General features: G+C 38.5%; 1 protein-coding gene across 1 annotated transcript; it reads left to right on the top strand.

Moving 5' to 3' along the window:
* The first annotated feature begins 8,188 nt into the window (after positions 1 to 8,188).
* TMEM225 (transmembrane protein 225) lies at positions 8,189 to 12,553 on the top strand. The gene is made up of 4 exons (XM_049611490.1): positions 8,189 to 9,976; positions 10,593 to 10,739; positions 11,231 to 11,365; positions 12,073 to 12,553. The coding sequence occupies exons 1-4, from the start codon at positions 9,799 to 9,801 to the stop codon at positions 12,297 to 12,299; spliced, it is 687 nt and encodes a 228-aa protein (XP_049467447.1). The 5' UTR covers positions 8,189 to 9,798; the 3' UTR covers positions 12,300 to 12,553.
* Positions 12,554 to 20,983: the final 8,430 nt, after the last annotated feature.

The following is a 20,983-nucleotide window of genomic DNA, read 5'->3' as shown; positions in this document are numbered from 1 at the left end:
GCGAATCCACAAAGCCTCAGACCAGAGCCCATGCCCTGCCGCCCCAAGAGGAGAGTGAGCAAGAAGATGGCTGCTTATATTTGGAGAGAGAAAGAGGACGTTTAGTGTCTCCTAGGGGATTTAGCCCACATCACCAAATCTGAAAAGCAAACCGATTTGGAGCAAATATTTTCCCCAATAATAGAGCCGGTGAACTTGGCTAGAGAAGTATCTGCTAATCTTTTTCTCACTGACCTCTCCAAAAAATGCACCAGACTCATAATCCGCATAGGTATTCAGGTGATTCATGAAAAGAAGCCCCGGAAGTAAGGCCCCTCTTGTTTCAGGATTCGTGGACTCCATCTCAAAGACCCTGGGCACTGTGGAAAGGGGCCTAGAGAATAAGGAACACATCCAAAGACCAAGCACCACAACATTCCCAGGTGGTCAGTGCTATGACTGCAAGAGATTCTTAAATGTTAGTGTGCTGAAAAATCTTTCAGCACATCTGGAAAAAGTTGGTCCCCCCCACCCACCCGCAAAGTTCTGATTCCATAAATCTGGGGTTGGAAAAAACAATCTTCAACTTCCGTAAGCATTCCAGAGAGGTACTGAATCAAGAAATCCTGGGTGTAGCAAAATGTCGTCACCCAGTTTTGTCCTTCAGGGAATCCTTTCTGCAAGCCCAGGCCCAACCTCAGGAAGGCATCCCGATGAAGAAGAGAACAGGGCAGCCAAGTGACAGGAGAAATCATCTGGATGGAGGTTTAGACACAGACCACAAACACATGCTGTGTTAGACACTATCTGCCCATAAACACCACAGTTAACCACCGTCACTGAGGCCAACAGGTGGAAGGGGAAATGCCGGTTTTATGTACGTGCCCCAGGGTTTCATGTTGATTCTTTATGTCTTTCTCTTCAGGAGATGTCAGGAATAGCTGTTTCAGCACAGGGAATATGATACAGTCTTGCCTTGAATACATGTTCCTATGATACAGTCTTGCCTCGAATACATGTTCCTCGGGCAGGAATCAGACAAGCCAGGTCTCAGATTGTGAGGTCTGTTAGCGGATGGTCTCTCAATCCCAAACTGGAGTATTTCTGGGGGAGCACAGGGAGGTAGCCACCTTTCCCTTTATTTTTTTATTTTTTTATTTTTTTTTAAATTTTTTTAATGCTTATTTATTTTTGAGACAGAGAGAGACAAAGCATGAACGGGGGAGGGGCAGAGAGAGAGGGAGACACAGAATCCGAAACAGGTTCCAGGCTCTGAGCAGTCAGCACAGAGCCCGACACGGGGCTTGAACTCACGGACCGCGAGATCATGACCTGAGCCGAAGTCGGACGCTCAACCGACTGAGCCACCCAGGTGCCCCTCCACCTTTCCCTTTAAAGTGAAGGAAAACACTTTATCCAGGCGAGAGTCCCAGAACAGTACAGTTAATGAATTGCCTGTTAATTCCCAGCCCTTGGAGACAGAGCCTCACAACGCCCTCATTCTTGAAATAATTGTTGAGATCATGGAGGTACCTAATCAAGCGAATAAGTGATGGAGACACTGATTTAGGTGAATAGTTATTCCATTTTCCTTTATGGTCTCTGTAGTTTGTTTCATTTAGGAAAAGTTTTAATTGCCCCAGATGGGACTATATTCAATTGTGTACAAGGGAATCTTGTAATTGGGGATGCTACAGTATTACAGTTTCTACTTTCCACGATACTTTCAGGCGAGAGAACATTCGTACGTATGTACACAGTCCTCAGTGGATTCCAATGTTTATAACTGGACTTTCCGTGGTTATCTGTCTTAGGAGTGACATGATTCATGATTTGTGGCCTACAGTTCTTTTTCAGATCCTAGTAAATGGCTAAATGTGTGCATGGAGTGGATATTCAGAGAGAGAGAAAGAGAGAACACACATGGGTTTCTCATTTTGAAGATATTTTGAGATCCTTTCCTGCTATTTACTAGCTATTGTGTGGCCTTTGGGCGAATTATCTCCTCTAAGTAAAGTTTCTCATTGATAAGATAGATATAATTCCAACGTGTTCTAACTGAATGTTAATGTTTTTTGAAGGTCAAATAAGAAATACACGCAGAAGTGTTTTATAAGATATAAACAGATTTGGGGTGCCTGAGTGGCTCAGTCGGTTAAGTGGCCAACTTCATTTCAGGTCATAATCTTGCAGTCTGTGAGTTTGAGCCCCGCGTCGGGCTCTGTGCTGGCAGCTCAGAGCCTGGAGCCGGCTTTCGATTCTGTGTCTCTCTCCCTCTCTGCCCCTCCCCTGCTTGCTCTCTGTCTCTCTCTGTCTCAAAAATAATCAACATTAAAAAAAATTAAAACATATAAAGAGATTATACTAATGTATCTATGAAGTACTCGGGGAGGAAGAAGGGGGGCAGGGAAGACACAGTGAGGGAGTCACCGATGTGACCCCCTGACTCCTCTGATTCCACCCATTTTTCTGGATGGGTGCCTGTACAATTCATGAAAACCAACTTTTACAAAAAAAAAAAAAAAAAAGAAAGCAAACTATTTCAGGAGAATGTTATACTTTTGTATATCAACCCAATGGACTTTTGTGTGCTCGTGGAAGTTATTTTAGAGTTTCTAACTGCCCATGCTATTAGCTACATATAGTACCTTTGGTTGCAACCATGTAGAACCATGAACATGTGTCATATAACCAGAAACTGGAGGGTAACAAGCAAAAGGAAATTAGCTGTTGTTGTAGGATAGTAGGATTTATGACTTTTTTCCTAAATATTCTGTCACGTGTTGTTCTCCTTTCTTCTTTTTCGATTTTGATTTTTTTCTTTTCTTAAAAAAAATTTTTTTTTTAACATTTATTTATTTTTGAGAGACAGAGCATGAGCGAAAGAGGAGCAGAGAGAGAGGGAGACACAGAATCCGAAGCAGGCTCCAGGCTCCGGAGCTGTCAGCCCAGACCCTGATGGGGGCTTGAACTCACAAACCGTGAGATCAGGATCTGAGCTGAAGTCGGATGCTTATCTGACAGAGCCACCCAGGCGTCACTTTTCTTTTCTTTTCTTTTTTTTTTTTTTTTAAATTTTTTTTTAATGTTTATTTATTTTTGAGACAGAGAGAGACAGAGCATGAACAGGGGAGGGGCAGAGAGAGAGGGAGACACAGAATCCGAAGCAGGCTCCAGGCTCTGAGCCATCAGCCCAGAGCCGGACGTGGGGCTGGAACTCACAGACCGTGAGATCGTGACCTGAGCCGAAGTCGGACGCTCAACCGACTGAGCCACCCAGGCGCCCCTCTTTTCTTTTTAATAATGATGCAAAAATGCTTTGTTTCTCATCAGTTAGATCTCTCTTTGCCTTTTTTTAAACAGATATTTTCTAACTTTGTCAGTTTCTAAGTCATCAGAGACTGAAAACTTCCGCCTTTTCAAGATCTCTCTCTTTCGCTCTTGCTGTTAGAGAGGTAGAAGGGAATGAAACTTCATTGCAATACAAGTCTGTGGTGAGAGAAAATTATATCACCCTTGCGGCCTCTTCTACATTTCCTCTGCAGCAACAACCTGGGAAAGAAAGCCCGGAGTTTTTTAACCCTCAAGAGAACCAAATGACGGGGCAAAAAAAATCACAGTACAGGGATTGGAATGGAGGACAGAAGACAAAATGGATGAAATAAAGAAAGCATGTGTACTAATAACTGAGGGAGAAAACATCTCACAGGTAAAACATGAAATACTCTGGTGACTATATACATAGAAATCCTATACCTGGGGGTAGAGATGAGGAACATAAATCGCTAAGCCCTCCTTTTCCAACACTTTTCTAACACCATAGGTCAGATCCTTGAGGTACTGCTTCCCTTATTCACATGTCCCCTCCTAGTGCATTTTGGGGTGGGGAAAGGTGGACGCTAAGGTGTGTGGTCAATGTCAGGGCAGTGGAAATTCATCTCCCCAACAAATGTTGTATAAGGGGTGACAGGCACTATTTCAGACACTGAGGATACAATTATAAACCAAAAAATATGCCTTCTAAGAGCATATGGTCTATGAAAATACACATGTCTACAAAATATTTTAAAATTTTGTAACAAATAATTCCAGAAGTATGCATAGGGTGAAGCAGAAGTACAGAAAGGAGACATTTATTGTTATGTATGTGTTGAAAGGTTTGTTCCTATCGAAAAATGAGACTTGGGGTGCCTGGGTGGCTCAGTTGGTTGAGCATCCAACTCTTGATTTCGGTTCAGGTCATGATCAGGCCATGATTTTGGCTCAGGTTGTGGGATGGAGCCCTGTAGGAGGCTCTGTGCTGAGCGTGGAGATTGCTTAAGATTCTCCCTCTCTTCCTTAATCCCTCTCTCCCACTTGCAGGCTCTTTCTCTAAAATTAAAAATTAAAAAAAAAAATGCAACCTGAAAGTGAATGATTGAATGAATAATTAGATTCCTTTTCCAATACCAAAACCACAAAGACATTGTCCAGTCATAGCGAGAAAAAAGGTACTTGACCTACTCTTTGGTCGGATTTCAGCTATGCAAATTCCAAACACTGAATGAAAACAAAGACATCTCATTTCCCTTTTCTACAGAGATTTAATACCCACACAGAGGTTTAATACCCCACATATTAAAGTTACTGCTTGAGACAGTGAGCAAGGTTAAATAAAATCACCTCATTTAAACTTAAAGTTCAAAAGAAGGAAATCACTTGCCCACTAACCAAAAGGCCAGTTAGTGGCAGAATGGGGACTAGAGTGCAGGGTTTTTTGTTGTTTTTTTTTTTTTTCCTGCTTGATAGCACCCTTTACATCGATTCACACAGATTGTTGAAGAGATTCCTCTTGGATATGCATGGAAATGTTTTACATTCTTCATAACTATTCACAGCTATATCTTAGAGGATATTCTATTTTCAAAGGCCCTAAAACTGCTCTGAGCATTTGGAAATTGCTTAAGTATTATAGGTAGTAATAAATCATCTTTGTTCCATAATTCTTCATTTTGAGACTGTTTCCTATGACACTGCTCAACATTTCTGTACTTTCTTCAATTTCTTGATGACAAATGAGGCAGAGAACCTTTACAATATGTTTTTATTTACCATTTGGATATTCTCTTGTGATGTGTCTGGTTCATGTGTTTTGCACATTTTTCTACTAGAAAAATTTTCTCTCTTATTTATTTATAGCAGTTCCTATATATTCTGGATACCAGCCCTATGTCAGAGATGTGTATTTCAAATGTATTCTTTTACCCAACTATAGGCTTTCCCTTTGACATAAATACAATTAAGGCTCTCTGGTGAAACTAAAGCTCTTTACTGGAACAATCTAGTGAATACTTCTGGAGGTCATGAAGGGCACCTCCTTACCACATAGTCCACAAATGCAGGAGCAGAATCCTACTGTGGTCTTGTCAGAAGGAAATAACAATATAGCAGTCTAATAGAAAGTGAAATTTATTACAAAGATGGTGAAAAAAAAGCCTTAACACTCAGGTTTGAGTACTTAGATCCCGCGAAGCAGAAACTGAAAGGGCTCTACATAGGCCAAAGGAAAGACCATATCAAATGAGGCAAAATTCTGAAACTAGGTCTCTGTCACATGAAGTGGATTATATACTCAATTTTGCAAATCTTTGCTTCCTCTTTTCTCCTCACCAATTCTGAGAAGCCTGGTTTCAGGTCTAGAGTACGTTCCATAGATTCCAGTGGACCTGGGGTCGATCGATGGATACACTTTTATATGAGTGCTTTAAGTTTGGTAATACTTACCAATATTACAGGATGTAATATGCCCCTATTGCAACTTATTACACCAATGGTGAAGCATATTGCCTTGTGATGCTGGGTTTCTTCATTAGCAATCAATCCTCTTCGAGGAACATGGATGATAGATGTTAGCGCTCCCCATTAGAAGGGAAGAATCTCCTTCTGAGCAAGCAATCCTGAGAAGAGGTCTGATGGAGAAAAAGTCATATGAAAATGTCAAACATAACCATCAGTGAACCCTAATGTAAACTATAGACTGGGGGTTAAAACGTTGTATCAATGAGGGTTTATTAATTGTTAACAAAGGTACCACTCTGGTGGGGGATGTTGATAATGGATGAGGCTGTGCATGTGTGGGGGCAGAGAATTGTCTGTGCTCAATTTTGATGTGACTCTAAAATACTCTTAAAACGTCTATTTTAAAAAATGTAGAAAAAATTCCTAAGACATAGACAGCAGTGCAGAGAGAAAAAAAATAACCTTAAATCCTGGCATATTAAAAACGAATTTTAAGCTATCTTAAGAAATTCAAGGGGATAAAAGCAAAAAAAAAAAGGGGAGGGGGAATAAGGTAACAGCCTAAAGTAGTGAATATATTAAAAATAATGTTTTCGGGATACCTGGGTGGCTCAGTCAGTTAAGTGTCTGGGTCTTATTTTTGGCTTAGGTCATGCATGATCTCACATTTTGTGGGTTTGAGCCCTGAATTGGGCTCTGCTCTGGCATCGTGGAGCCTACTTGGGATTCTTTCTCTCCCTCTCTCTTGGTCTGTACCCTGTTTGCACGCTCTCTCTCAAAATAAATAAATAAACTCTAAAAAATGAAAATAAAAGACAAATATCCTACGATTTCACTTATATGTGGAATTTAAGAAACACAACAGATGAACACAGGGGAAGGGAAGGAAAAACAAGATGAAAATGGAGATAGAGGCAAACCATAAGAGTCTCAAATACAGAGAACAAACTGAGGGTTGCTGGAGGGGTTTTGGGAGGGGATGGGCTTTGTGGGTGATGGGCATTAAGTAGGGCACTTGTTGGGTTGAACAGTGGGTGTTCTATGCAAGTGATGAATCACTGGGCTCTACTCCTGAAACCAATCCTACACTTTATGTGAACTAACTTGACTTTAAATAAATTAAAAATAAATAAATAAAAAGCTACAACCTGTAAAATAAATAAAATAAAAAAGTGAAATTACCTTTTAAAAAATAAAAATAATGTTTTCAAATGGATAAATACACAAGGACCTGTTGAAATGATGAACAAAAGTGATAACCTCCTAATAAACCAGATTAAGGTGGGGAGGGAGAGGGAGGAAGTAAATCTACAGGAAAAAAATCAATCCTTATCTTTTTGTGACACAAACAAATATTTCAAGATGAAATTGTCTGCGATTGTTTCAGAATAATTCAGGGGAGGGCCATTGAAATTGGATGAAGGGTACCTGGGAATCATTATGTTATTCTCTATTTTTTCCAATATTGCACATTTCCCTCTTGAAACTACAATTCTACTTTTCTTTTCCCCTTTTTTTAAATTTATTTCATCTAGTTGCCTGTTAAAAACAAAACAACAACAAAAACTGCCTGTCTCTCTTCTGCCTCCACTCCCGCCCTCATTTTACTGAAGATGCTGTGACCCAAACCACCAATGGCATTCTGATTGTCCATAAAGTGATTTTTGTTCAGCTCCTACAAAATGTGATTTCCTTACAGCATTAGCTATCATTGCCCAATCTCTCCTCAAAACTCCAGCCTCTTTTTACTTCCTCAGCAACACTTGTATTTCTCTACCTTCTCTCTGACTGGTCCTCCTTTGCTCTTTATCATAAATATTGACGTTCTCCAGAATTTCCTTCTCTGTCTCTTGTTACATCCCTACATAAGGATATGCACACATGTTTCAACTGCCATCCCTAGACTGATTGATGACCCTTAATCTGTTGTCAAGTTCCAGAACAAAATTCTGTCTATCGTGTGCCCTGTAGACACCTTAAACTGAACCCAAACCAGTATTTACTAGCTTCTTCAACAGGCTTGTGTTTCCAGCCATATGTTACATCTTACTTAATGGTATCGTTGACTACTGTTCTCCCTAGCTGAAAACATGATTTCCTCCTTGACCCGTCTCTCGCAAATCCCTCACATCCTACCAGTTTCTCTACTCTGGTTACATCTTTATATCCTTAGTGCCATCATGTATAAGTTTAAAGGAGGCTTAAGTCTTTCAGCCCAGGAATCCTACTCTTAAGCATCTATTGCATAGAAATAAAAGCATCAATACGTAAGAGCATAATAATATAAGTTGCCATAGTGTGCTCTTATGCTATGACCCTCTTGGTTCTTCCACTACACTAGTCCCCAAGGGTCAAGGGTCAAACAAATAGGTGATTCTATGGCAGTTGGCAGCCCTAACAGCAAACTGGCCCTGATAAAGAAAGGAAAGGGGAAAGGGGGAGCTCATTTTCAAGACTACCCGAGGTGCTGGCTGCTGAGACTTGAAGTTCCTGAGAGATAAAGGAATTGCCCTAGACGCAGAAGAAGGGAGTTACCAGCCCAGGAACAGCCTGCATTCCAGGGCAAACTGAGCTCTCTTGCTGCACTCAGGATAACTCCAAAAGCCACACCAGGTCCAAATCTCCTGGTGGTGTTGGCTAACATTTCTTTTCTTGCAACTACATCTCAGCTCAACCTCTCCTCAAATCTGCTTCCTTAAACACTGGCAGATGTGACTCTTGGCTAAGTAGTCCCCAATAAACTCTCCACACACAATTCTCTGCCTCAGAGGTGCTTTTCCAAGGAGTCCAAATTAATACTATGGTAATTGCCTACATGTCATTTGTTATGTGCCAAGAACGCTTTTTAAGTGCTTTACATTCCTAAACTCATGCAATCTTTTTACAAAATTCTTGTGTAGTAGGAAGCATTATTATCTCTAAGATCACAAAACTGCTCAGCGGTAGAGCCAGGATGTAAAGCCAGGATCGTGAGTCCATTTTCTTAACCACGGAGTCTCCCTTGTGAGATTAAATATATTGAGCATTGTTTTTTAAAAAAAAATTTAGAATAAAATATATCAAGATATGTACAGAGGTCTGGAAGAAAGAAAGCACAGCATGTTTGAAGCAATGAAAGAAATCCAGTTGGCCCATGGAAAGGTCAAAGAAATAGGCAGAGAGAGGCCATTAGATATGACTTTTATCTTAGTTCAGTACAAGGCTTTTTTTCGGGGCAGGGGGAGGATTTTAATACAAGTCCTCTGACTCTGAGCTTACTGAATACCATAGTGGCCTACTCAAGGATCCATAAATGTTTTCTCTGCCAAGTTACAAAGACAATTGTCAAGAAATAATGGTCTGGCCTTATAAATGATATTGGAGTGCAATGCTTTGGTGTATCAAGCCAGCTTTTGTGGTTTCAAGGTGCTGGTCTACTTCCCAGATGCCTACCTAACTAAACTTCTTTAGGCGTTCCAAATGAGGACACAAGTTTCTCTAAAACATCCTATATTCTGAATGGTCATTCCCTTTTGTGGTACTAGCTGGCTGACTATTCCTGTCAACGATCTTGAATGCCTTTTTCTCTTCACTGATCCCTACCTAATGTCAAGTAATCCTGGAACATATAATCCTAGCTCTAAAATTGGACCTCTTTAGTCAGGCATGCCTAACCTCTTTCAAGGCCTCTAGTTATCACTAAAGCTGGCAGCTCTCTCTACTATGTGATATTTTATCTCCCTCTATATTGGGTAGCTCTCTCATGACCTGTAGTCAGCCATGGTCCTCCTACTGCACCAGCCATCAGGGTCAAGGGTCAAGTCAATAGATGATTCCATGGCAGTTAGCAGCCCTGACAGCAAGGCAGGCCCACATATAGGAGTAGTGAGGGGTGGGATTTATCTTCTTTGGTCCACAGGCTTTATGAGCTCTGCCCCTGCCAATACCTCAGCAATCACTAAAAGTTTAGATTTTACTCTTCCTCTTGTGAAGAAATAATCAAATCAGAGAAGAGCCATCTGAGATATTGGTGGTGGTCTCGGCTTGAAATCCCCACTCACAATGGGGAACATATCACCCAGAGGTATCCAGGCCACCAACATGGTCTTCTCTTCCTGGGCCTTAGTCTTCTTGGCCATAGGAATCATCATGGAAGAATGGGTTGAACTGACATTGGAAACAAAGAAAAATACAGTAAGCCACAGTCCCTGGATATGTTGCACTACTCTTTGGCCAGAAGGTCAGAACTGCACTATGGAAAGAGACGGGTGGAGAGGGAGGGTTCATCTTTCCTTGACTTCCATTTATCTCACCGGCTTACTCATTATTATTCTCTGGGGCAACTTCTGCTGGCTGCATTGCACCCAGCTCCATAATCAAGAGTCAAGACTGACTCTAAAATCTCGCCATTTTGAATATTTTGGAGAAAAGTTTAGAAGCTCACAGACTTCACTGCTGGACATTTGAGAGACATTGGCAGTAGCAGCAGGGTGGTCAGCACATCTAGAACATGAGGGAACAAAAGAAAGGTAACTGGCAACAAGGAAAATAGCTTGTTTTGCCACTGGAGGAGGGCAGGATGAATTATATTTAACAAGAAATCTGTTCTGTGAAAAGAATAGAAGAGAAAGAAACTTACAGAAACACTAAGAGAACAGTTTCTTCTGGTTCTCTTTCCCACTCAGCTTAAGGCCCCCTACCTCTTTATTCTTTTCCCCTTGTTCCTCTTTATTATTTAAAGAAATATTTTTACCTCATTCTGATTTTTACCTAGAGAATTGTGGAAATTTCCAGGTGGAAATGAGCCTAGAAAAAATATCTGTCCCTCTTTCAGCATAGCTTCTGCTTTCCAACAGATGGCCTGGAAGTGGTCAGGACCATGATGATTTTGGTTCTCATCCTTTCCTTCATCCATAACTTGTTCCTGGGTTTGGAATCCACCTACCTGATTCCTCAAACTAAACATACCCTCTTCATCGCTGTCTTCCTCAGTTTCTTCACAGGTAACCTCTTGGCTCCCCTAACACAGGCTTGGAGATAAATTTGGTTTAAGGATCTAGGCTGCAACCATCCTAGTTCTTTGGCTCAGATACGCAGCTTCTGAATTGAATGTACCACTTAGCAAGGTTGGGTTTTTTTTTTTTTTTAATGTTTATTTATTTTTGAGAGAGAGAGAGAGAGCACAAATTGGGGAGGGGCAAAGAGAGAGGGAGACACAGAATCCAAAGCAGGCTCCAGGCTCTGAACTGTCAGCAGAGTGCAAGGTGAGGCTTGAACTCACAAACCATGAGATCATGACCTGAGCTGAAGTCAGACGCTTAACCAACCAAGCTACCCAAGGCCCCGATTTTTGAACATAGTGCAGTTGTATGTAGGAGGTTTGGAAGTCAGGCATATCTTGGGTTAAGACTTGAGTAGAAGAGCCAAATTTCCTTAGAAGGGATTCCGCCCCCCCCCCCCCCCCCCCCCCCCCCTTCCTTTGTCTGGACATTAGGTCTCCTTCTGCTCTGTGCACTCCTAATGTATCACCAAAAGCTAAGTCAAGGTAAAACCGTGTACTACTCCAGTTACAAGATCACCTGGATCATTTTCACTGCCTACTTAAATGTCTCCCTCTTTGTGGCCTCTGGTGAGTGTTTTCAGGGCCCCTGATAGGTGATCAGAACCAGTCTATCCCCGTTAGAGGAGAGTAAAAGGATGGGAAAGCGAGATGGGGAAAAGTGCCAATCCTTACATTTTAAAGGGCGAAAGTTCAGGTGACTCACTCTCTGAGGGCAGTTCCTTCAAGGGCAGAGTTGGAGATGAGGGCTGTGTGAAATATTCAATAAGCTTGCCTCAAGGGCAGCTCTCATTTCTGCCCTTTCTACTGTCTTTCACACCATCCCCACTTCAGGACAGAGATAACCATCCAAGTCATGACTAAGGAGAGTTGCTGATAGGGAATGTTTATTGATGTGGCAAGGGACAGTATACCCTGGGTGTCCAGTGTAGTGTTGAGGCACTTGGAGGTCAGAGACAAGCAATATCTGACGTTACGTGGTCACCTGACAACCCTGGAGACCCTCATTTTCTTAAAAAGTCTTGAAAATTTCATTTGGAATTGCACTCACAACCCAGAAGCATGTCTTCTTTCAAAATGACATGAACAGCATTTAAGCTATTGTGTATACACTTCTGGTCTCGTCCACTAAAGCATCCTCCTCTCCAGTGGCCTGGGGCAGTTCAAAGGGACCCACAGGGCTTTGGGTTGGAGTATCTCTGCTGACATAGAGGGAAGTATTTCTGTAACTCTCCATTGACCCCTCATCACCCTTCCCTGGCTTCTCTTTTCCCCAGGAGTCCTCTCTCTCCTACAGTACAAACAATCCATCAAGAGCTTTGCCTGCCTGACCATCCTCCGTACATCCAGCAGAGAAATTAAGGACAGACAGGAGTCTGAGAGTTCTATCAAAGTTATTTCCTTACCAGAACAGCCCACAATGCTTCGTAGTATTGTTCACACAAAGGAAGATTTTCCAAACAGAGCACACATCCAAACACGTCGTGTAACCTGGGCTGTATGATTTGACAATGTATCTTTCAGTGTGTGCTTGTCTTAATAGAAACAACGTTGTGTGTATGTGCATTGTGTCTCTACAGCCGTGGTGTCTTTGTTTGGCATTATTTAATGCATGTGACTGGGTTAGGGTCTGTAAGAAGATCCGGAAGGTGGTTTTTTTATTTTTATTTATTTTTTTTCGATCCTGACCTGCTGAACGGTTTCTTTTATTTGTTCTCACCATTTAATAACATTTGTTATTCATTTAATAAATATCATTAACTAATACTTGCTGTATTGTTAACTCTGTACATCACACTTATTGTGAAATATTTCAGACATTCAGAAAGAATACAAAACATGATAAACACCTGTGCACACATCACTCAGCCTTATGAAATTTTACAATTATGCCCTATTTGCTTTAGATGTTTTCAAATTAAATTTATAGACAAAACGGATGTTCCTCTAAAAAGTTCCCTAATCTCATTTCCCTCCCTTGCTGCTCGTCACAAAACACTTTTAATGATGCATCGCTGATCATTTTACATTCACATTGTCATTTTTAAGAACTTAATGCATCTTTAAAATTATATAGATTAGCTTTCCAAATGTTCAAAGATCATTAAAAGTCAGACTGTACAGATCATTTTTGCAGCTTGTTTTTTTCACTCAACTGCGTGTATGGTTTTGGGATTCATTACGTTTTGTTTGACTTCATTCATTGAAACTACTGCTAAGTTTTCCATTGTAGACATATAATGTAAAATATTCATTCTCCAGTTGATGAAAATCTAGTTGTTTTCTTTTATTCTGTTATAAATAGTGCTGTTATGAACTTTCTTATACACAACTCCCTCTGTCCATGAGCTAGAGTTTCTCTTAGGGTGTTTATCTAGGACTAGAATAGCAGAAACTATCTTTATTGGGGTGCCTGGGTGGCTCAATCAGTTGGGTGTTGGACTTGACTGGGGATTTGTGAGTTTGAGCACCGCATTGGGCTCTCTGCTGTCAGCACAGAGCCCACTTTGGATCCTCTGTCCCTCCCCCCCTTCTGCCCCTCCCCCCTCTGCCCCTCCCCCATTTGCACGCGCACGCACTCGCTCTCTCTCAAAAATAAACATTAAAAAAAAGAAAGTATCTTCATTTTCAAGTTAATTAAATATTGACAAAGTGATGCAAAAAATGGCTGTTCTAATTTATACTTCTGCCAGCAATGTATGAAAATTCTAGTTTCTTTGTACCTTGCCAGTCCTTCAGTGATCAGTCTTTTTAATCTCTGAACTATCACTGAGTTTGCTCACTTTTTAAGAAAATGAGGGTCTCCAGGGTTGTCAGGTGACCACGTAACATCAGATATTGCTTGTCTCTGACCTCCAAGTGCCTCAACACTACACTGGACACTCAGGGTATACTGTCCCTTGCCACATCAATAAACGTTCCCTATCAGCAACTCTCCTTTTCATTTCATTATTGAGCTTTTGGATTTCCTCTTCTCTGAATTACTGTGTTTGACCATTTTTAAAATGAATGATTTGTCTATTTCTTATTGATTTGTAGTTCTTATATATTGGAAACTAATACTAACTGGTTGTGCCTTGGCTTTTAACCTTGTTTATGAGGTTTTTTTGTTTTACAGAGGTATTCAAATGAAATGTAATACAATAGGTCAACCTTTCCCTTTTAGTTGGTGCTTTATTGTGTCTTATTTAACAATTCCTTCCTTGCTCTCTTTACTCTTATTGGGAATAATCTCTGCTTATCATATAAGGTAAAGATCCAATTTTACCTACTTTCCATGTGGATAACTATCTATTCAGAATATTTTTATGGCTTAATTCCTTATCATACTGAGTTGTAACATAATCTCCTACATATACCAAATATACATAAAAGTCAGTCTGTTTCTGATCTCCATAGCGTATTCCATTGGTCTATTTTTATATCCCTGCATGGCACAACGATCTTAATTACTATGTAGAGAAAGAAAGTGTTGATGTTCAATATGCCCAAGTCCTTATTCTTGTTCAAAATTATCTTGACTTGTTCTTGGTCTTTGGTCTTCATATAAATAGCAAGATTAGCTTGTATAGTTCCAGAAAAATCCTACTTATGATTCGATTCAGAATCATATTAATTTATTAACTAATTTGGGGATATTTAACAATGCTAATAATATTTTTTCATCCAATGCCAAAATGTGATACTATTTATATAGGTCTTCTTTCACGCCCTTCAATAATGTTTTGTGATTTATTTTTTCCAGACAGATCTTTTTGTTAAGGTTGATTCATAGGTAACCTGCAGTTTTATGCTTTTCTGAATTGAAATATTTTATAACATTTTCTAGTTGCCTATTACTGGTGTAAATTTGTTGATTTTTTGTCTCTAGAAACTTTACTGAATTCTTATTTTAGTACTTATAATTTTACCTGTATGCTCTCTTAGGTTATCCTTGGAGGAAAACATATTGTCCAAAGAAAAGATGTTCACTTCATTCCAATACTTATATCACTTACCTCTTTTGTGTTGTCTTATTCATTGGCTCAGATCTCCAAGATAAGGTTGAATGGGAAAAAAGATAGTAAGCATCCTTTCTATGTTCTTTATTTTAATAAGAATGCCTCCATAATCCTAATAGTCGATATTATATGCACTGTAGAATTTGTCATATTTGCCTCATCAAATTAAAGGACTTCTTGGGGCACCTGGGTGGCTCAGTGGGTTAAGCATCTGACTTTGGCTCAGGTCATGATCTCATGGTTCGTGGGTTCAAGCCCTGTGCCAGGCTCTGTGCTGACAGCTCAGAGCCTGGAGCCTGCTTCAGATTCTGTGTCTTCCTCTCTCTCTGCCCCTCCCCCACTCATGCTCTGTCTCTCTCTGTCTCTCAAAAATGAGCAAGCATTAAAAAAATTAAAAAAAAAATAAAGGACTTCTTCTATATCTAATTTGCAGAGTGAGTTTACCAAAAGTAAATGATTAATTTCATTGAAAATTTCTATGCGTCTATTGAGATCAGTTGATTTTTTTCCTATTCCAATAATAGGATGTTTCTTTTATATAAATTATAATTTGTGAAAATTTTCTCTGTATTTTATTGTGAAATATTTTAAACATACAGAACAAAGTAGAAAGCAATGTGATAACCACTTATGTACCTGTTGCCTAACTTTTTAAAACTTTAACGCTGTGCCCCATTTGTTTTGGATTGTTTTAAATTAAATTTTCAGACTCATCTGATGTGCCTGTACAAATTTTACCACACCAACTTTCCTCTCTTGTTTCTCATTGTTAAACAGTTTGCACACCTGGGAAAATTCCCGTTTAGTCATGTTTCTCTTAATACATTGCTGAAATAAATTTTCTAATTATTTTAGAATTCTTGAATCTATGTAAGTAAAATTTGGCTATGATTTCTCTTCTCGTACTCTGTTTGCCCCCTTTATTTTATTTTCATGTGTTATTTTGTTTTGGTTTTGGAAGAAAGTTTGAGTAACCTTTTTTGACATATGACATGCATATATACAAGTTCGCAAATGGTAAGTGTATAGCTCTTTAAATGTTCACAAAGAGAACACACCTGTGTAATGAACACTCAAATAAAGAAACAGAATCTGAACAGCACTCTAGAAGTCTCCCTCATGCCATTTGAATATAATATTTCATATTATTGTTGTAAACTTTTATTATGAATATATTATATGTATTTAAAGTTTATTTATTTATTTTGAGAGACAGCATGCTAGAGCATGAGCAGAGAAGTGGCAGAGAGAGAAGAGAAAGAATCCCAAGCAGGTTCCACGATGTCAGCACAGAGCCCAATGTGGGGCCCAGACTCATGAACCGTGAGATCATGACCTGAGCTGAAATCAACAGTCAGATGCTTAACCAACTGAGCCACCCAGGTGCCCCTCGTGGTAGTGTTTTTCCTTTTTAATGCTTATTCATTTTTGAGAGACAGAGAGAGCACGAGTGGGGGGAGGGGCAGAGAGAGAAGGAGACTCAGAATCTGGAGCAGGATCCAGGCTCTGAGCTGTCAGCACAGAGCCTGATGCAGGGCTCAAACTCATGAGATCATGAGATAATGACCTGAGCCGAAGTCAGATGCTTAGCTGACTCAGCCACCCAGGCGCCCCTGCCCCTCATTGTAGTTTTGATTTGTATATCGCTAATGATAAGTGATGATGAACATCTGTCCATGTGTCTGCTGGATGTCGGTATGTCTTCTTTGGAGAAATGTCTGTTCATGTCTTCTGCCTATTTTCTAATAGGATTATTTGTTTTTGGGGTGTTGAGTTTTATAAGTTCTTTATAGTTTTTGGATAGTAACCCTGTATCAGATATGTCATTTGCAAATATCTTCCTCCCATTCTATAGTTTGCCTTTAGTTTTGTTGATTATTTCTTTTGCTGTGCAGCAGTTTATTTATTTAGTCCCAATAGTTTATTTTTGCTTTTGTTTCCCTTGCCTCAGGAGACATATCTAGAGAGAAGTGGCTGAAGCCCATGTCAAAGAAGTTATTGCCTGTGTTCTCTTCTAGGATTTTTGTGGTCTCATGTCTCACATTTAGGTCTTTAACTCATTTTGAGTTTATTTTTGTGTGTGGTGTGGATAGATAGATAAAGATAGAAAGTGGTATAGTTTCATTCTTTTGCATCTTCCTGTCCAGTTTTCCCAGCACCATTTGCTGAAGAAACTTCTTCCTGTTAAATATTCTTTCCTGCTTTATCGAAGATTAATTTGATCATATAATTGTGGGTTTATTTCTGCATTTTTTATTCTGTTCTATTGATTGATGCTCCGTTTTGTGCCAGCACCACATTATTTTGATAACTACAGCTTTGTAACGTAACTTGAAGTCCCTAATTGTCATGCCTCCAGCTTTGCTTTTCTTTTTCAAGATTGCTTTGGCTGGTTGGGGTCTTTTGTGGTTCCATACAAATTTTAGGATTCTTTGTTCTAGTTCTGCGAAAAATTCTGTTAGTATTATGATAAGGATTGCATTAAATGTGTAGATCGCTTTGGGTAGTATAACATTTCAACAATATCTGTTCTTCCTATCCATAAGCATGTAATGTCTTTCCATCCTGGGTATCTTATTATTTTGGGTGCAAGTGTAAACAGGATTATTTTTTAAATTTCTCTTTCTGCTGCTTCATTATTGGTGTATAGAAATGAGGCAGATTTCTGCACAGTTGATTTTGTATCTTGAGACTTTACTGAATTCATTTGTTACAATAGTCAAGATATGGAAGCAGCCCAAGTGTCCACTGATGGATGAGTGGATAAAGAAGATGTATATACAATGCAATGTTATTCAACCACAAAAAAGAATGATATCTTGCCATTTGCAACGTCATGGATAGGGCTAGAAAGTATGCTAAGCCAAATAAGTCAGTCAGAGAAAGACAAATGCCATATGATTTCAGCCATCTGTGGAGTTTAAGAAGTAAAACACACAAGTAAAGGGGGGAAAATAAGAAAGAGAAACAAATCAAGAAACAGGCTTTTAATTATAAAGAGCAAACTTGACGGTTACCAGAGGGGATGTGGGTAGGCAGATGGGTAAAATAGGTGATGTGTATTAAAGAGTGCACCTGTTGTGATGAGCACTGGGTGATGTATGGAAGTGTTGAATTACTACATTGTACACCTGAAACTAATATAATACTGTGTATTAACTGACTGGAATTAAAACCGTAAAAAATAAAAGTAATAAGTATATAAGAGGGGAAACTAGCCTCATGAGATATCAAAACAGACTCTAAGCCTTTATATTTAGAAAGTGTGATACTGACTTGAACAGGTAAGAAGACTAGTGAAATAGAATAGAAATTTTAGAAATAGACCAAAGTACATGCAAAGGTTAATATATGATAAAGAGAGAACCTCAAATAATTAGGGCAAATTTGGAATTTTTAATACATAGTGTTGGGACAACTAGTTATGTCTGTGGAAAAACATAAAATTAGATTTAAAATTAGACTTCATATCATTTATAAGGATAACTAAATGTAAGAAATAAAAATGTACAAGCATCAGATGAAAAGAGGTGATTTTTCTTTAAGATGGATTTATGGAATATTTTTCAACTATAACTCAAAATTCATATGCAACAGAAGAATAGATTGACATATTTGACTCAATAAAAGCAAAAAAAAAATTTGCATTAGAAAACACCATAAACAAAACAAAATATTTACAACATATATCATAGAAAAAGTGATAATCTCCCCAATATATAAAGAATTCTTAAAATTTGGAAAAAAATGTTCAAAACGTAGAAGAAAAGTGGGAAAACATATGAAAAAAAATTCACAAAGATATTCCAAAATAGTTCCTGATGTTCAATCTTACTAATGATAGAGGAAATGAAAATTAAAACCATAATGAAATACCATTTTACATATATCATTAAGATAAAAAAATTATTTTTCAAAATTAGATACAACCCTAGGAAATACTTTTGGTCAATTTTATAAAAAGCATCAAAAAGTAATTTTCCAGGGGGCCTGGGTGACTCAATCGGTTAAGCATCCAACTTTGGCTCAGGTCATGATCTCACAGTTTGTGAGTTCGAGTCCTGTGACGGGCTCTGTGCTGACAGCCCAGAGCCTGGAGTCTGCTTTGGATTCTGTGTCCTTCTCTGTGCCCCTACCCTGCTTGCACTCTGTCTCTCTCTCTCTAAAAAATAAGTAAGCATTAAAAAAAAACAAGTAATTTTCCAGAATCCAGGAAAACTTGAGATAGTCCCCAATTCATTAGATGTTATCTGGATATCAAGACCTACCAAGACAGCATGAAATGTAGTCTTTAGACTGATTTCACCACTGGATACATATGTAAAAGTCCTAACATTAATACCAACAAACAAAAACAATGCACCTTAAAGTTTCACCCAGAAATTTTAGGATCTATTTATACTAAAAACTGTACGTAAATTCATTTCATGTAAACTGATCCAATTATAAATATTGATAACCTCAATAAAATAAAGCAATCATCAAAAAAATTTCAGGGGCGCCTGGGTGGCTCAGTCAGTAAAGCATCTGACTTCAACTCAGGTCATGATCTTGGGGCTTGTGAGTTCAAACCCCACATCAGGCTCTGTGCTGACAGCTCAGAGCCTGGAGCCTGCTTCTGATTCTGTCTCCCTCTCTCTCTATTCCTCCCCTGTTCACGCTCTGTTTCTCCCTCTCTCTCAAAAATAAATAAACGTTAAAAATATTTTAAAACATTTCAAAATATTTAGTAATCTAGTAATAAAGTGATCTTCCCTCACAAGGAAAAATAAAAACCATAGGTATTAAAATAAGCGAAAGAAGACAAAGCTTTTTGCTCTCACCATTACCTAATATCTTTCTGGATTTATCGCTAAATTCAAATCAGTGAAATATACATAAATGTATTAGTTTAAAAACAAGTAAAGCTAGGATATACTGGTATGAGAATTGATAAGACTTTTCAATGAAATAAAATCAAATGTTGAAACAAATCTTGATACATATAAAAAAACTTAGTGTATGACAACAAGTATATCACAAACCAATAGCAAAGGTATAAGTTACATAAAAAATAGAGTTTGGAAATTTAGCTTCTTAGAAAAACATTAATGCTTCACTTAAACTTCCAGACTCTCTATAGATTTAAATGGAAAATAAATAAAGGAACAAAACTGAATAAAATCTAGGTAATCTAGGATGCATATTAACTGGGAAAGGCCTTTCTAAACATAAAAAACAAATTATGAAATAATATTTAAAGCACAAAAAAGTGGGGGCACCTGGGTGGCCCAGTGGGTTAAGCATCTGACTATTTTGGCTCAGGTCATGATCTCATGGTTCATGAGATTGAGCCCTGCATGGAACTCTGTGCTGACAGCACAGAGCCTACTTGGAATTCTCTCTCTCCTTCTCTCTCTGTCCCTCCCCTGGTTGCACGTGCTCTCTCTCTCAAAATAAATAAATAAACATTTAAAAAAAATTTAAAACACGGGGTCTTGACCATTGAATAGTCAAGAACGTAATAGTTTATATAAATTATAAACACATTTAAACACATATATTTAAATATATACATGCCTAGTTACATATAAATATTCATGCACATGAATATGTAAATGTGTGTTTATTTATATGTAAATACAGCTTCTCTTCTTAAAATAGCACAAAAATAAGAAAAAGTATACAAAAACAACGCATGGGAAGTCTGGGAAAGGAACAGAAAAAATACTAATATCAATATGAAAGTCTTGGAGGAATTTTGAAATGACAAAAGAAATACTACCCTCAATAATAATTTAAAAATATATTAAAATTATATTTTTAGAAATTCTATTGAATATGGTGTAAAAATTGATAATATCTCTTAGTGGCAAGAAAGTGATGAGCTTGGATATCTCACATAACTGAATTGAAATAAATTTTCTGGAAATCAATATACAACAAGCATTCAGTGGACTTTGCATATCTCTGAAGAATATGTTCTAAGTTGTCTACAAATTTGAGGATTTTGTGCAGTATATAATTTTCCTCATGAATATGCATAAATATTATCAAATATACAAATGGTCTTTTAAATCTTTAACAAGAATAATTGTGCAAAAACTAGTTGGTAGAGGATAATAAAGTCTGATTAAGGTATTGGTTCAAGGTAGTTGAACTCTTTCTTTTTCAGTGAACTTTGTCATTGGTTTATTTTTTTGCATTT

This window comes from Panthera uncia, chromosome D1 (assembly GCF_023721935.1).
Source record: "Panthera uncia isolate 11264 chromosome D1, Puncia_PCG_1.0, whole genome shotgun sequence".
NCBI classification, from domain to species: domain Eukaryota; kingdom Metazoa; phylum Chordata; class Mammalia; order Carnivora; family Felidae; genus Panthera; species Panthera uncia.
This window is presented reverse-complemented; position numbering and strand designations above follow the sequence as displayed.

Excerpts from the sequence above, each read along its gene's own strand:
- TMEM225 (XM_049611490.1), top strand. The coding sequence starts at position 9,799 with ATGGGGAACATATCACCCAGAGGTATCCAGGCCACCAACATGGTCTTC. Across the intron at positions 9,977-10,592 it reads CACTACTCTTTGGCCAGAAG|ATGGCCTGGAAGTGGTCAGG; the intron begins GTCAGAACTGCA and ends GCTTTCCAACAG. Across the intron at positions 10,740-11,230 it reads CTTCCTCAGTTTCTTCACAG|GTCTCCTTCTGCTCTGTGCA; the intron begins GTAACCTCTTGG and ends TCTGGACATTAG.